General features: G+C 35.4%; 1 protein-coding gene across 1 annotated transcript in view; it reads right to left on the bottom strand.

Moving 5' to 3' along the window:
- Positions 1-14,192, bottom strand: part of HEPHL1 (hephaestin like 1) — a 64,684-nt gene that overhangs the window by 37,263 nt on the left and 13,229 nt on the right. Inside the window, exons 3-5 of the mRNA XM_039882031.1 lie at positions 4,610-4,822; positions 3,756-3,935; positions 1,147-1,401 (exon numbers count right to left, since the gene is read on the bottom strand). Coding sequence (XP_039737965.1) covers positions 1,147-1,401; positions 3,756-3,935; positions 4,610-4,822 — 648 coding nt within the window. The remainder of the gene's footprint in view (positions 1-1,146; positions 1,402-3,755; positions 3,936-4,609; positions 4,823-14,192) is intronic.

Below are 14,192 nucleotides of genomic sequence, written 5' to 3' on the forward strand. Positions count from 1 at the left end.
GCAGTTAGTCAGTATCCAAACTTAATCACACAGTATTTCTTCTATGTTTATCCCACTGACACATTTTCTTTTTCTGGTCTAGTTTTTACCACCTTAGGCCAGATCTTTTATATGTCATAGCTCTAATGTTGCCAGTGCTTCTTAACTAGCTTCCAGTGGCCAGAATCTCTCCTGAATCCTTTCTGCACATAGATATCATATTTACCTTCCTAAATCATTGCACTGATTATGTCACTAGTGTGCCTAAGGATCTAGAAAGACTCCCTATTGCCTTCCAGACACAGTCCTACCTCCTTAGCCTTGCCTTTTAAAGCTGCTCCCTCTCTAGGCTTCTCTCTCATCACTCTTCTGTCATGAGCTGAGGGTCCGGCTAAATAAGACCTGTTCTGTATGGTCCCAAAGAACCAGGACCAAGTCATTCAACTGGCATTTAAGTACACAAATGTCTATTGTGCACCTATCATAGGATTTTGCACCTATCATTGGATTTTGTCTCAATATAAGGGAGAATGTTCTAAGAGAACAGCCCAGAGTTTAAATGGCTGCTGTAATTACTTAAAAGAGATGTTTCAAAAGCGATTCAATAATTGGATGGGGGATTGGCCCAGGTTATCTATACATTCCTTTCCAATGCCAAAAACATGTTATTCTAATTATAGTTGCTCATATAGAACATGTGTTTTTCCCAGTTCATGTTGCATCTTCTACATGAAAAGCCTTTCTTCCTTTCTTCATCTATTCAATCTCTACCTATATTTCAAGTCTCGGATTAGGAACCAATTCCTCAGGAAGCCTTTTTAGATTGCTCTAGAGAAGTGACTATGGTGCCCAAAGCATTAATCATTTTGCTTTAAGTATTATTCATTTTGTAAATGTCTCATTGTGTCTAACTACTAGATTGTAGATTCCTTGAAGTTTTTATCATTTCTTTCAGTCACCTCTTACCTGATTCATAGGGATTAGATCAATAAATATCTGTTGATAGGGTTACAAATAAGCATTACATATTTTCCTATATATTTAGTATTTAATTAAATATAACACATTCAAGACTCTATCTAACAGCAGTCATTGAATGAGCACTATTGACTATGTGGTTTTATTGTCCCATTGCAAGCATCTCCACACTGGTCTTTGTCCTTTTACCTTGTAGGTGATCACTGACTTGACAAGTTATCATCCACTTCCCAGGATTTTCAGCTATCATTTCTGTTGTCAGGAAGGTGGCTGGGAACAGGTTGACCACATCAGTCCGATGCCCTCGGCTGATGAAGGTGTTACCATAAAAATAGATAGAGTGGATGTCTATCTCATTCCCCATCCCAAATAAGTGCCAGGACACTGATTCACCAACGCACATATCAGGCTCAGGGAAGTTTCCAAAGAGGTATCCATTGAGAGCTGAAAAACAGAAGCACACTAGTGGAAGAGGCTTCCCTGCAGAGGTGAGCAGGACCAGAAACGATAGTAATTCATTCTCTGGCACGACTGGAAAATCAGCATAGATCATTGATTGTAATGTTTTCATGCAGAAAAGCATGGCTTCTTTTATAAAATGTAGCCCCAGAAAGGAATAAAAGGTATTGCTCTTTTGGGGAGACAGACAAGCAGTAAAAAAAAAGTGACAATTGGCACACAACTGAAAACAGCCTTGGAGCTGCTATGTGGACACAATGAGATCAGGAGTAAACAAAGTGCTGCTCATACTTTCATGGCAGTTTTCCAGGTCCTTCATTTGCATATCTGCCTTCCCCATGGGACTCTGGTCCTTGCAACTGGAAACCCTGTCTTACTCATCTCACAGCTATCAGGACCTAGCAGAAAAGCTGGCGCATAGTAGCTACTTGATTTAAGTGACAAAAGCAAACAGCAAGATGGAAAGGAAAGGAACTGATTAGAAGGAACTTATGAGACATGTATATATTTTGTTATTTTAAAAGCAGGGAGAAAAATCTTTTTTTCACTAGGTCTGGTTGGAGAAGAACCCTACTGATTGAGCTTACGCCTTAAGTCTGAGACCTAATACTTTAAATGATCTAAATGGCAGTTAGAAGTTGACCAAGTACAGAAAATAACTTGACTTAGGACTTCTTAAATCCAAACTGAGTTTAAAAGCTATTGTTACTAAGATAATAACTTAGCTGGCACAATTAGTTCTAAGTCGTTTTAGTAACTTTAAGTAAATTTGTCAATAAATCTTGTGTTGACTGAGCATCTCTATAGACTAGTTTTTTCGTTTGTTTGTTTTTGTTTTTAGGTTAATTTTTTTTCTGTGTTTGTTAGATCTGCTTTGCCAGTCGGAAGAAGGATTGTTTGCATACACCTACTTCTGTATACAGGCTGATTTTTTAAATGCAGTCTATATTTGCTGATGAAATTCATTCATTTTTGTTGGATATTTTCACTCCAAAAGAGTAAGAGGAATTATGTGGACAGCTGAGTCATAAATCATCACAATTAGTAGTTTTCAGCAAGATTTGAGATCACCACTCTCATTTTGTTAAAAACAGGGATAGTAGTTAACTAACTGGTCATTGCAATAATTTGAATTTAGGTCTTCGTTTATCCTAGCCTTCATTTTTTCCCCCTGCCTCCCTCTCTTTTCTCCTCTCTCTTACTTCTTTTCTTCCTAAAATATTTTCCAAGCACCCACTACAACTAAGGTTGCTGGAAGGAAAAGAGAGAGTGTAAAATTCAATGGAAAGAGTCAGTATACTAACAATCATACCTCAACATGCTTTGGAATCAGACACGACCAAATTAAATTAATTTGCTATGGGACTTCTCTCTCAGGTTCTCTCAGGCAACTGTGGTACTAATTAACATTTTGACCTTAAGCAAGTCATTGATGGTCTCTTGACCTCAGTTTCTTCATCTGAAAAATGGGGGAAGTCAGATGATTTTCAGCTTCTTTCTTCTCTCCTATGAGTTTATGACTACATTGATTCTGTCTTGGTTAGGATAACTATGAGATAGACAAGCAGAGGTGGAGGAAATTTGTCAATGAATGACATGGGGTGTTCGTTTATATTGAAGATGTTCTTTATGTTCACTAGAACTCTCTAGGAAAAGAATGGAATGAGTCTGCTTAATAACCTCCAAATCCTGAAAGTCTGCATTAAGCCACTACTCTGCAAAACAAGGATGTGTAAGTATTATGTCTCAACTATCAGGATAACTGTAGACATTTATACTACTTTCAATAAATACAGGGTCTAGGTCATGGTGAATGCTCAATAAATTTGCTGATTTAAATAATGTATGGGAAAAAAATAACAAAACAAAACAAAAAGAATGTCTGAGAAACATAAGTCCACAACTCTGCATTTAAACTCCAGGCGTAATGGTTTTTGAAATTTAGCAGCTGCTCAGAAAATGGTTACTGGATAAAGCAAGAGGTTGCAAAGCACAGGATTGTTACATGATAATGATTCGTTCTCTTTTCTTCTGTCAATCTAAACCCAACCATCCTCTGGACTCTCCTCTGATTCTTTCCTGATAATACCATTAATCCTTCCACTTTCTGTACCATAGCTTTGTCATACCTAATTTAGCTCGTATCTCTTGACTTGTCCCTTCCCAAATTGTTTGAGGTTCTGACACATAGTGTATTTCATATCTCTTTCTAATCATTCTCATCATTAAATTACAAATCTTGGAAAAATAGATTTGACATTTCTGTGTTTTTGCATCCACATGGTATCAGATACCCAGAAGGCAGTCAGTGTGTGTTTGGAAACATGGGAGATACTCACCGTGCATTTTGTTACTCCTCCGGAAAACGGCATCTTCTTTGTCAACTGAATCCGGGTCAGTGCAGAAATGTCTGATATTTTCATCAAGGTACCAGCTTTGATTCTCATCCACCAGAGTAAACATTATAACGAACTCTTGGTCTACATCAGTCCTCGTCCCTGAATATTTATTCAGGACACCTATCATGCACGTTCAAAAGAGTAGAGAAAAAAGTTCAAAATGAACTAAGGCAAGATGAGGTTTGCTTCCTGCCAACGGTGTCAGATAAGTGTGAAGTTTGTCAAAGGCCTGTAGGCACAAAAGTAACCCACAGCATACAAGCAGCGAAAGGCTTTAATGGAAATGACAATCATAGAAGCAAAAAGTCATAAAACAGAAGTCTTCACAACTGTAGACTTGGAAAGCTGGCTATCCCTTAAGGAAGTAGACCTTATTGTCAGGTACACTAAATCAATAGGGAATAAAATAGCAAAGTAGTCATATGGGTAAAATAATGAAGCTAAAATGTTTTGGTCCCTTGTTTATATTTTTAACGTTCTTATGTGTAGTGTTAATATGATGTGAATAGCTATTAATATGGAATGTCCTCTTTAAAAAAATGCATATGTTTCAGAAAGCTATTTTGATTCTTAAACAGAAGTCTGAATTATTGCTCCTGTTATAGTGTCAGATTGATCTTCTATGCAAGAAGAATTTCCCTAATCTTACAGAAAGCTTAGAAGAAGAAGCACAATCTGTATGGAGCAAGGGAGGTAAGGAAGACAAGACCTGAAATTATATACACTTTTTAACACACCTGAGAGGAGGCTCATGGGGGCGGGGTGGGGAGGGGAGGTTGGAAAAGTCTCCTTACCTTCCTTGCACACCAGCAGCGGGCCAATTAACCCAGAGCAGATGTCTTTAGGGGCGTCGATGTGTGAATGGTACACCCAGGTCAGGCAGTTGGCATCTGCTGGAGCAGGGGCATATTCTTCTCTTACTGGCCAGACGTAAGTATAGTTTTTGCCAGGAGGAACCATATCGTCATTCTTGTTTTTTCCAGATGTTCCATCTGGGTACAGGGCTCCTTCCAAGAAAAGATAAAACATACTTAAAACAGAGGTCACATGCTATAGGGGAAATGGCCAGAGCTTTGGAATCAAACACATATGAATTAAAATTTATTTCTTGTAGGACTGAGGCAAATTACTTAAATTCTCAATGCCTCAATTTTCTATCAGTAAAGCTGGAATGTTAATACATATTTCCACAGGGATATGAGAACTAAGTGACACAACGTATGTGAGTGTCCTCCACAGAACCAGATGCTTAAAAAATATTCATAAAGACTCCTTCTGATGGGCCTCCTGTACCAATCAGGAAGATTTCAATCCCCTTCACTTAACATCAACTAAGGAAGGAAAGGAAGAAGCAGCAGAAGAAATAATGAACACCCCTTGGGCACTTAGTACAGATTCAGCAACTGTATGAGGTCTCACAAGGGATAGGAAGGAAGTTAAGACATTATTCTTGCCTTTAGGGATCTTATAGTTCTGCTGGAGTGACCAGAACATGAATTGTGAACACATAGGACAACTGGAGAATAAAGCAGGATGATGTGTTGAATGTAATTTGGGGTCTATGCAAGGTAGAAGGACTACTACAGAAGGGGTGGGGCGAATGGGCATAGCATTTCCTTTCTCTGTTTTATAAACTAAGAGTGCATGAGGTTTTTCAGTTAAAGAAGGTCCGCTGCTAAAAATAGTTTGAAAACCACCTGGGTAGAAGGCAGGAGACCAACCTATACAAGTTACAATTATCAGAAGCTTCATAACAGAGGTGGGATTTGAGGGGCCTTGAAGGACTGGTAGGAGTTGAATAGTACAGAGAAGAAGGCTGGAGGGTGAGAGCAGAGAGGGAGACAGGTGTGGAAACACTCCAAATTCATTCTCCATTCTCTCATTCCTTCACTAATTCACCAACAAACCTGTATTGGACATCAACCACATGCCAGCAAATGTGCTGATGTTAGGAATACAAATTCAAATAAGACAACAAGAGCCAGTGAGTCCAAGGCAAGCCAAATAGAAACTATAACTAAAAAAATTAACAATACATTTTTAAACAAATTTTGCCATGAAACATAATTTGATTTTTGATGAATGATGCCAGTTAAGTCCCTATTACATGCCAAGTGTAGTAGGTACTTTGTGTATATTATCTCATTCTTTATAGCAACCCCATATGGTATGTATTTAATATCTCCTTTTAGATTAAATCAAATACTGGTAGCATGTGGCTGGGCCAGATTTCAGTCTAGTTATATCTGACTTCCCACTACACTGTGATACCTCTCCATTAATTACTGGGAATATAGGGTTTGAACTATTTTTACATACTTATTCATTTTATTTTTATGTATTTTCTATGTGTATATTTATGTTAATCTAAAAAATATGAATTATTTTACAAATTAAATCTCTATACTCTGTAATACTGAAAAGATAAAGTCAGAGAGCAAAACCTACATAAAGAAAGGAGATTAATTTGTTAGATTCTTTCAGTATTAAGTATAGTTCTGAATCGCCTCATTATATCTAGGTCATATTGTTATATCTAGGTTTAATATATATTAGGTTAATATAATTCGGTTATATTCTTTGTCTAAAGAAAGGAAACTTACCAATTTCTCGAGAGAGGAACTTCTTGCTGGTACTAAATTCTAAGACAATATTTTCAAGAAAATCTCTGTATACAAATTACTGAGTTAGGGGAGAGGAAAGAGGGGAGAGGTAGACAGAGTAAAAAAAATTAAATCATTTCTTCAATTTAATTAGTTAATTAATTAATTTAAAAATTATTGAGTAATATGATTAATTACATCTTCAAAGTTTTTAAGAATGGTTTCTAAAACATGCAAAAATGTTTTTAAAAGTAATTTCTTACATTGCCTTTCAATATAAGGTGGGACCACAACACTGAAAAATATCTGACAAAATCATTTTTACTCAATGTTAAACTAATGTAGTTTATTGCTTTCTAACTTGATAGTTGATCTACTCTGATAGAGGAATAGGAAAAAATCAAGAGGTGCTACCCGTCACCCATTAAATCCAAATGTTTTCCTGTGCTACCTAGCCTGTCAGAAGCATTTGATAGTATTGTCTTTTCTCTCCCTCTTAAAAAAATTCTCCTCCCTTGGTTCCTGTGACATCACACTATCCTCTTCAGCAAATCATTTTCAGTCTGGTTTTCCAGTTTATTCTCTGTCATTCAAGGACAGAAATCCTCAAGTTATAATGCTGGCACTATGTCCAGAGCTCTCTCCCTGGTTGATAGCACTCATTCCAACAATGCCTTAATCAACCACATGCCAGTGAATCTCAGTTTTATCTTCAGCCTGGACCTGGCCTCTGAACTCTACACTGATATCCTACTGTCTACTGTACATCTCTACTTGTAAATCTCAAAGAGATCTAGAAAACCACTGTCCCCAAAGAACATTAGCACTCCCAAACCTGGTCCTCAGTCATTGCCCCTTCTCTCAGTAAAAGACACCACCAGTATACAGTGCCACAAGCTAGAAACAAAGGAAACATTCTTATCTTCCTTCTCTTCCTTTCTCACCATTTCCAAAGCACCACAGGTCTTGCCCTTGCTTCTTCTCAAATTCATCCGTTTATGTGTATCTCCACCATCACAAATCCCTTTATGTGTATCTCCACCATCACGACCCTAGTCCAAACATTATCTCTCAGTTGGACATATGCAGTAAACTATTAGCTGACTTCACTGCATTTCTTGCCTCTATAGTCCATTTTCCAAGCCATAGCAAGAGTGATCTTTTCAGATCTCAAATCTAATTATATTGTTCTTTATTTAAAATCATTCTATGGCTTCCCATCACTCTTGGAATGAAGGTCAAATGTGTTGAACATAAATTGCAAGGCCCAGCATGGTCTGACTCAGGCAATCCTGAATGCCCTGGACTAAGTCATTTTCTACAATGCATGCACACAGAAGGAAGGTCAGTAGGGACAGTGATGAAATTTACAGCCACTGAAGTTAGACCACCTAGAGTCAAGTCCTATCTCCATCACTTGTTAGATATGTGACTTGGGCACTTTCCTTCTTCTCTATGAGTCTTAGTTTCTTATCTGTGAGATGATGATAATTATAGTCCCTACCTCATAGAGTTGTTGAGGCTTACATGACACAAGGTCCATAAAACATTTATCACAGTGCCTGGTATATAGTAAGCATTCAATAAACATTGGCTATTATTTATTAATAGCCATTGCCTAAATTTTTAATATATATATGATGTGTGTAATTGCTTGACTAATGTCTGTCTCTTATGTTAGACTGTAAGCTCCATGAAATCTCAATTTGTTTTTGCTCAAAATTATGTACATAAGATCTATTCCAGTGCTTGGTATATTGGGTACTCAATACATATCTGTTAAATATTATAACGAATGAGTGGGATGACCGTATACCATCTTTATCCAAAGCCCTGTGAATAAAATGCATAGATTGGAAGCTTCTGAATTTATATATTGAGAGGCTGCAGGTCAGGAATTGGGGAAGGGTGGGTGGGTAGTGGACTTGTCTTAAAGCTTCAACTGAGATCACTCATTTTGCTTTGACTATATGACACAAATAAATACAAATAGAAATTTTTCTAAAGATTCTTTTATTCACTATTTAATGTACTTTTTTTGCTTATTATTATTGGCGGTCATTGATGACTGTTATTTAAAAGTGGGGCTAGAGCTCCCAAACAAACCTTGGTGCCACTGCTCAAGATAAGGAATATCATTTGGGATTCAAAATAAACTTTAAAGTAAAAAAGTGATTTGAGAGTAAGTGGCTTATTAAGTTGTTCTGAAAGTCATTCCCAAAAAGTTTGACAAAGATTTTGAACAATGGTAAAATTAATAATATAAGTATTTTAAAACATTCATTTCATTGCATGTATTCTAAGATGTGTCAGCTTTTAGAAATTATGATGTACACATTTTCTCTCATCAGATTTGAGAATATTGAGGATTGGTGGGATTGTGAAAGAAATAGGCTAGCTCATGAACAAATGGTAGCACAGTAAAATGTGCATTATTTTAGAGGACAGCTTGCCAATTCCTATCAAAAAAAAGAAAGAAATGTACATAAATATAACCAGCAATTTCACTTTTAAGAATTTATCCTAGAAACATACTTGAAAATGTTTTTCACAATACCAGAACTGGAATATTCCTTGTAGAATTGTTGATATGAACCCAAAACAGAAAGCAACCTAAATTATCATGAAAATAACAACTGGTACATTCATACAATGGAATATTATACAACTGTTAAAAGGAGGTCTCTTTGTATGTACTAATATGAGAAAGTCTGCAAGATGAAGTAAAAAATGAAAAACAGAAAGTATATAATAGCATTACAGTATAATCTATTTTGTATAAAAGGACAAGTATATACGTACACATAACCATAGACACACATACACTAAAATATGTCTAGAAAAATTTCTAAGAGAAACTTACAAGAAATTATTAAAAGTGATTGCCTTTCAAGTGAGAGACAAGAAGGATTTTTACTTTTTATATCTCTTTGTACTCTTAATTTTTCTAACCATGTTCATATACTACTTTGTATTTAATTTTTTGTTTTGAACTAATTTTAGCAGGCATGGAGGGAATCAGATTGTGAGACATTTTACTCTTATTTATGCTTTTATATATTTTAAAAAAACAGTAAATTTTAATTTTTAAAAAGTCTTAATAATTATATTTCACATGGATATTAAGAGAGCACTAGATAATTTTATTATTAAATGATATAATGTTTTTAAGAGCTCTAGCACAAGTATTGGCCTACAGTAACTGCTCAATTAATGTTAGTTCCACCCACCCAATTCTGCTAAGTTTCTTTTTCTACCTCTCCTCTGATGATTATCTTGGAGGCAACAACTATATATTTCCTCATATTTGCAGTGCCAGTATCTAGCATTGTGTCAATTTCATAGTAAACACTAAGTTGAATTGAGGAGAGACTATAAGACTAGCAAGCCCAAACTATAGCCAAGACAAAAACTGATTAAAAGAGAGGGAGGAGGTCAGCAAATCTCCCCGCAAAGTAGCTATAAAGTTGGATGAAATTGATTCCAAAAAAATATATATTTCAGTACTCTGGAAATTGAGTAAAGACATCCAGCAATGTTTATGCTTGAAGAACTGCTGAACATTGTTTATTCACATACTTCTGCTCTATACATTCAAAGAGAAAGGCAAAGGGCCTAGTGAAAAGTAAAAGCCAAGGCAGACAAAAACTGCCCAAACTTTGAATGTGTTTCCTATCTACCTACAGATCCAAAGGCAGAGAACAGAAGACTTACTGATGCTTAAACAAAACCTCTGTCCAATCATTTGCTGACTCCTAAACTAGGCAGGTAGAGAGGTGACTCTCAACAGCCAGGCTTAAAAATGAAAACAAGAAAAAAAGGAAAAAAAAAAGAGCAGAACACTACAGGAACGACAGATTTCACAGATTTATCTCAGGCATGTTAACAAACAAAAAAGCAAACAAACAATAAAAACAACCTTGGATGAGGGAGAGATCAGAATCCAGAGTTGCTAGAATATATTCTCAAAAATGTCCAGTTTTCAACAACAGCAACAAAGTGAGACATGCAAAGAAACAAGAAAGTTGTGGCCATATTCGGGTAAAAAATAAAAAGCAGCCATTGGAAACTATCTCTAAGTGTCTCTGGATGTAAAGTCTAGCAGGTAAAGACTTTAAAGCAGCTATTGTAAATATGTTCAAACAACTAAGAAAACCTATATTAAATAATAAAAGGAAAGTAGAAAAAAATGATTCAACAAATGGAATTTCAGTAAGAAGATAGAAATTTTTATTAAAAAGAATCAAGTTGGAGTTTTGGCATCAAAAAGTACATTAAATGAAATGAAACGATATGAGAGGACCTCAAAAAAAGATTCAAAATGGCAGAAGAATCAGTGAATCTGAAGATAGATCAATAGAATTATTTTATCTGAAAAGGAGTGGGGAAAAAAAGATTGAAGAAAATAAACAGAACTTCAGAGACATGTGAGACAAATCGAGTGAATTGAAATATGTATAATAATAGTCTACCAAAGGAGAGGAGAAAGAAAAGGGAGAAGAAAAAGTATTCGAAGAACTAGTGGCCTAAAATTTCCAGATGTGATGAAAAACATTAATCTAGACACATAAAAAGCATAATCAACCACAAATAGGATAAATATAAAGAATCTATACATAGACACATTGTGGTCAAACTGTCAGGGGAAAGGTCAAAGAGGTAATTTTGAGAACAGAAAGAGGAAAAGGACTCATCACATACAGGGGAGCATCAACATTATTAACAGTTGACTTCTCATCTGAATATTGGAGATGAGAAGACAGTGGGATAACATACTCAAAGTGCTGGAGGGGAAATGCCAACCATGAATACTATATCCAGCAAAACTATCCCTCAAAAAAAAAAAAAAAAAGAAGGCAAAATAAAGGTATTCTGGATAAACAAAGACTGAGTGAGTCTGTCACTAGCAAACCTGTCTTACGAGGAATACTAAAGGAAGTCCTTTGGACTAAAAGAAAATGCTACCAGAGAGTAACTTGAATCTACAGGAAGAAATGAAAAGCACCAGAAATAGGAAATATGTGAGTTAATACAAAAGATTCTATAAATATATTTCTTCTTCCTTCTCTTCTTTAACAGTCATAAGATAATTTAAAGTTCTAAATGTAACAACACTTTGTTGGGTTTATATAAAGAGAGGTGTAATGACAACATGATAATAGCACAAGAGAGAGAAGAGAAAGTTCTGTTGGAACAAAGCTAAATATTGCCAAAACTAGGTTGGTAAAAATACGAAGTATATTGTGATAAGCTAAAATGCATATTACAATCATAGGCCAACCAATAACAAAATAACTCAAAAATAAATAGTTAAAAAAATTAACAGAGGAATATAAATAGAACACTAAAAAATATTTGTTTAACCACCAAAGAAGGCAGTAAAGGAGGACTACAGGAACCAAAAAGACAGAAAGCATATAGAAAATAATTAGGAAAATAGCAAATGCAGATCAAAGCAATCGATAATTACATTAAATGAGAATGATATAAGTGCCTGATCAATATGCAGAGATTGTCAACCTGGACAAAAAAGTGACATCTAACTATATGCAGTTTGCACCTTATATTCCATGACACAAAAAGGCTGAAAGCAAAAGAATGCAAATAGTAACAATATGAAAGCTGAAGTGCTGTCAATAACAAACTAGATTTTAAGACAAGAAATATTACTAGAACAAAGATAGGTATTTTATAATGAGTCAATGTATCCAGAAGATATAACAAGTATGAGTGGATTCATATCTGACAAAAGTCTCAAAACACATAAAGCAGAAACTGACATAATTGAAGGAGAAATACACAACTCACCAATAATTCTTGGAGATTTCAATCCTCTGCTCTTAATAACTGATAGAATGACTAGACAGAAAATCAGCAAGAATATAGAAAACTTCAACTAAGTCTACCTGATAACATATTAATAGAATAAAGGACAAAAAAACACACAATCATTTCAATAGGCGCCAAAAAGCAATTTACAAAATCCTCATCAAATTAAACTTATCAAAGTATTTATCAAATTAAAAAGTCTCAACAAACTAGTAATAGACAGGAACTCCTTCAATCTGACAAAGGATATCTAAGAAAAACCCACAGCTAACATCATGTTTAATGGGAGGGAGACTGAATGCTTTCTTCCTAAAATTGGGAACAAGACACGAATGTCTGTTTTTACCACTGTTATTAAATATCGTCCTGAAGCCAGTGCAGTAAAGCAAAAGAAAAAAAATTAAAGGTATATCAATTTGTAAGAAAGAAATAAAACTGTCTTTTTTCACAGTGATGTGATTCTACATGTAAAAAATTCTAAAGAACCCTCTAAACATCTAATCAAGCTTAACAAGATAGTAGGATCCATGATAAATATACAAAAATCAGTCATCTTTCTATACACTAGCAACAAGCAATCAAAATATGAAATTAAGAAAATAGTCCATTTATAACAGCATAAGAAAGAATAAAATACTTTGGAATAAATTTAACAAAAGGAATGTAAATCTTGTAGACTACAAACTAAAACATTGAGAGACATTAAAGATCTAAATTGCTCATGTGTATAAGATTGGAAGACTTAATATTGTCATATGGCAATTCATCTTTAAAATGCAGATTGTAATTTTCCCCCAATCGATACATAAACTCAATGCAATCTTCATCACAATCCCGGCTTTTCATTTTTTATTAACAAGCTGATCTGAAATTTATATGGAAATGCCAAGGACTTAGAATCTTAGAATAATAAAAAGGCTTGAGAAGAAGAACAAAGTTGGAGGACTTATAGTACTCAGTTTCAAAACTTACTACAAATCCATAGTGATCAAGACAGTATGGCATTTGTATGAGGGTAGCATATAGATAAGTGGGACAGAATTGAGAGCCCTAAAATAAATCCTTATATTTATAGTCATTGATTTTCAGCTACGGCCTGTGATTCATTCATCTTTTATGCCTAGGACCCAAAGTCAGTCTCTGGCACCTAATGGGTATTCAGTGGAAGGTTTATGAATGAAAGTAAACCTTTTAAATACAACACACACACACACACACACACACACACACACACACACACATATGATAAGAAAAAATGAATTGAGTGGCTGAAAGTAAGGACCTGGCCTTTGCTCAGAACCTTTACCAAGAGCCCCTCTGGAAGAACCAGGAAGGTAAGAACCAAGAGCTCATGGTGACCTGCTGAGATTTGCACACAGGAAGGAGAGGTGCTGCTTTACTGATTGCATCAGTACAGGAGCAGAGTAGAGTAGTGGAGAGAGCCTTAGCATGGGAGAGAGGAGGTCTGTGTCTATTATAACTCAGCTGCTAACCAACTATAAGAATTTGATAAAGGCATTTTTTCTTTCTAGGCCTTGATTTCTTATAAAATGATAATGTGGGGCTAGATCTGAGAGTTATTCAAAAAGTATTTATACAGTACTTGCCACATGCCAAGAATTGTGCCAAGCACTGAAGAACATTGCCCAGGAAAACCCAGCATGGTCTCTGTTCCCAGAAGTCTACAGCCTAATGTAGAAACACACACAAATGAGGAAGAGGATACACACAGAAAAGTTCCCTTCTACTGTACAAGCTTTATACGTGCTATGAAGGGAACCAACAAACTCCTGAGATGGAAGAGACCTATTTACTATAGGCTATGAGAAGTCTTCCTGGGTATGAACATACAATGGAATACTATTAGGCCTTAAAAGGGGTTGAAATTCTAAAACATGCTACAACATAGATGGGCCTTGAAAATACTATGCTAAATGAAATAAGC

The sequence above is a fragment of the Pteropus medius genome, unplaced genomic scaffold, assembly GCF_902729225.1.
Source record: "Pteropus medius unplaced genomic scaffold, Ma_sr-lr_union100, whole genome shotgun sequence".
NCBI classification, from domain to species: domain Eukaryota; kingdom Metazoa; phylum Chordata; class Mammalia; order Chiroptera; family Pteropodidae; genus Pteropus; species Pteropus medius.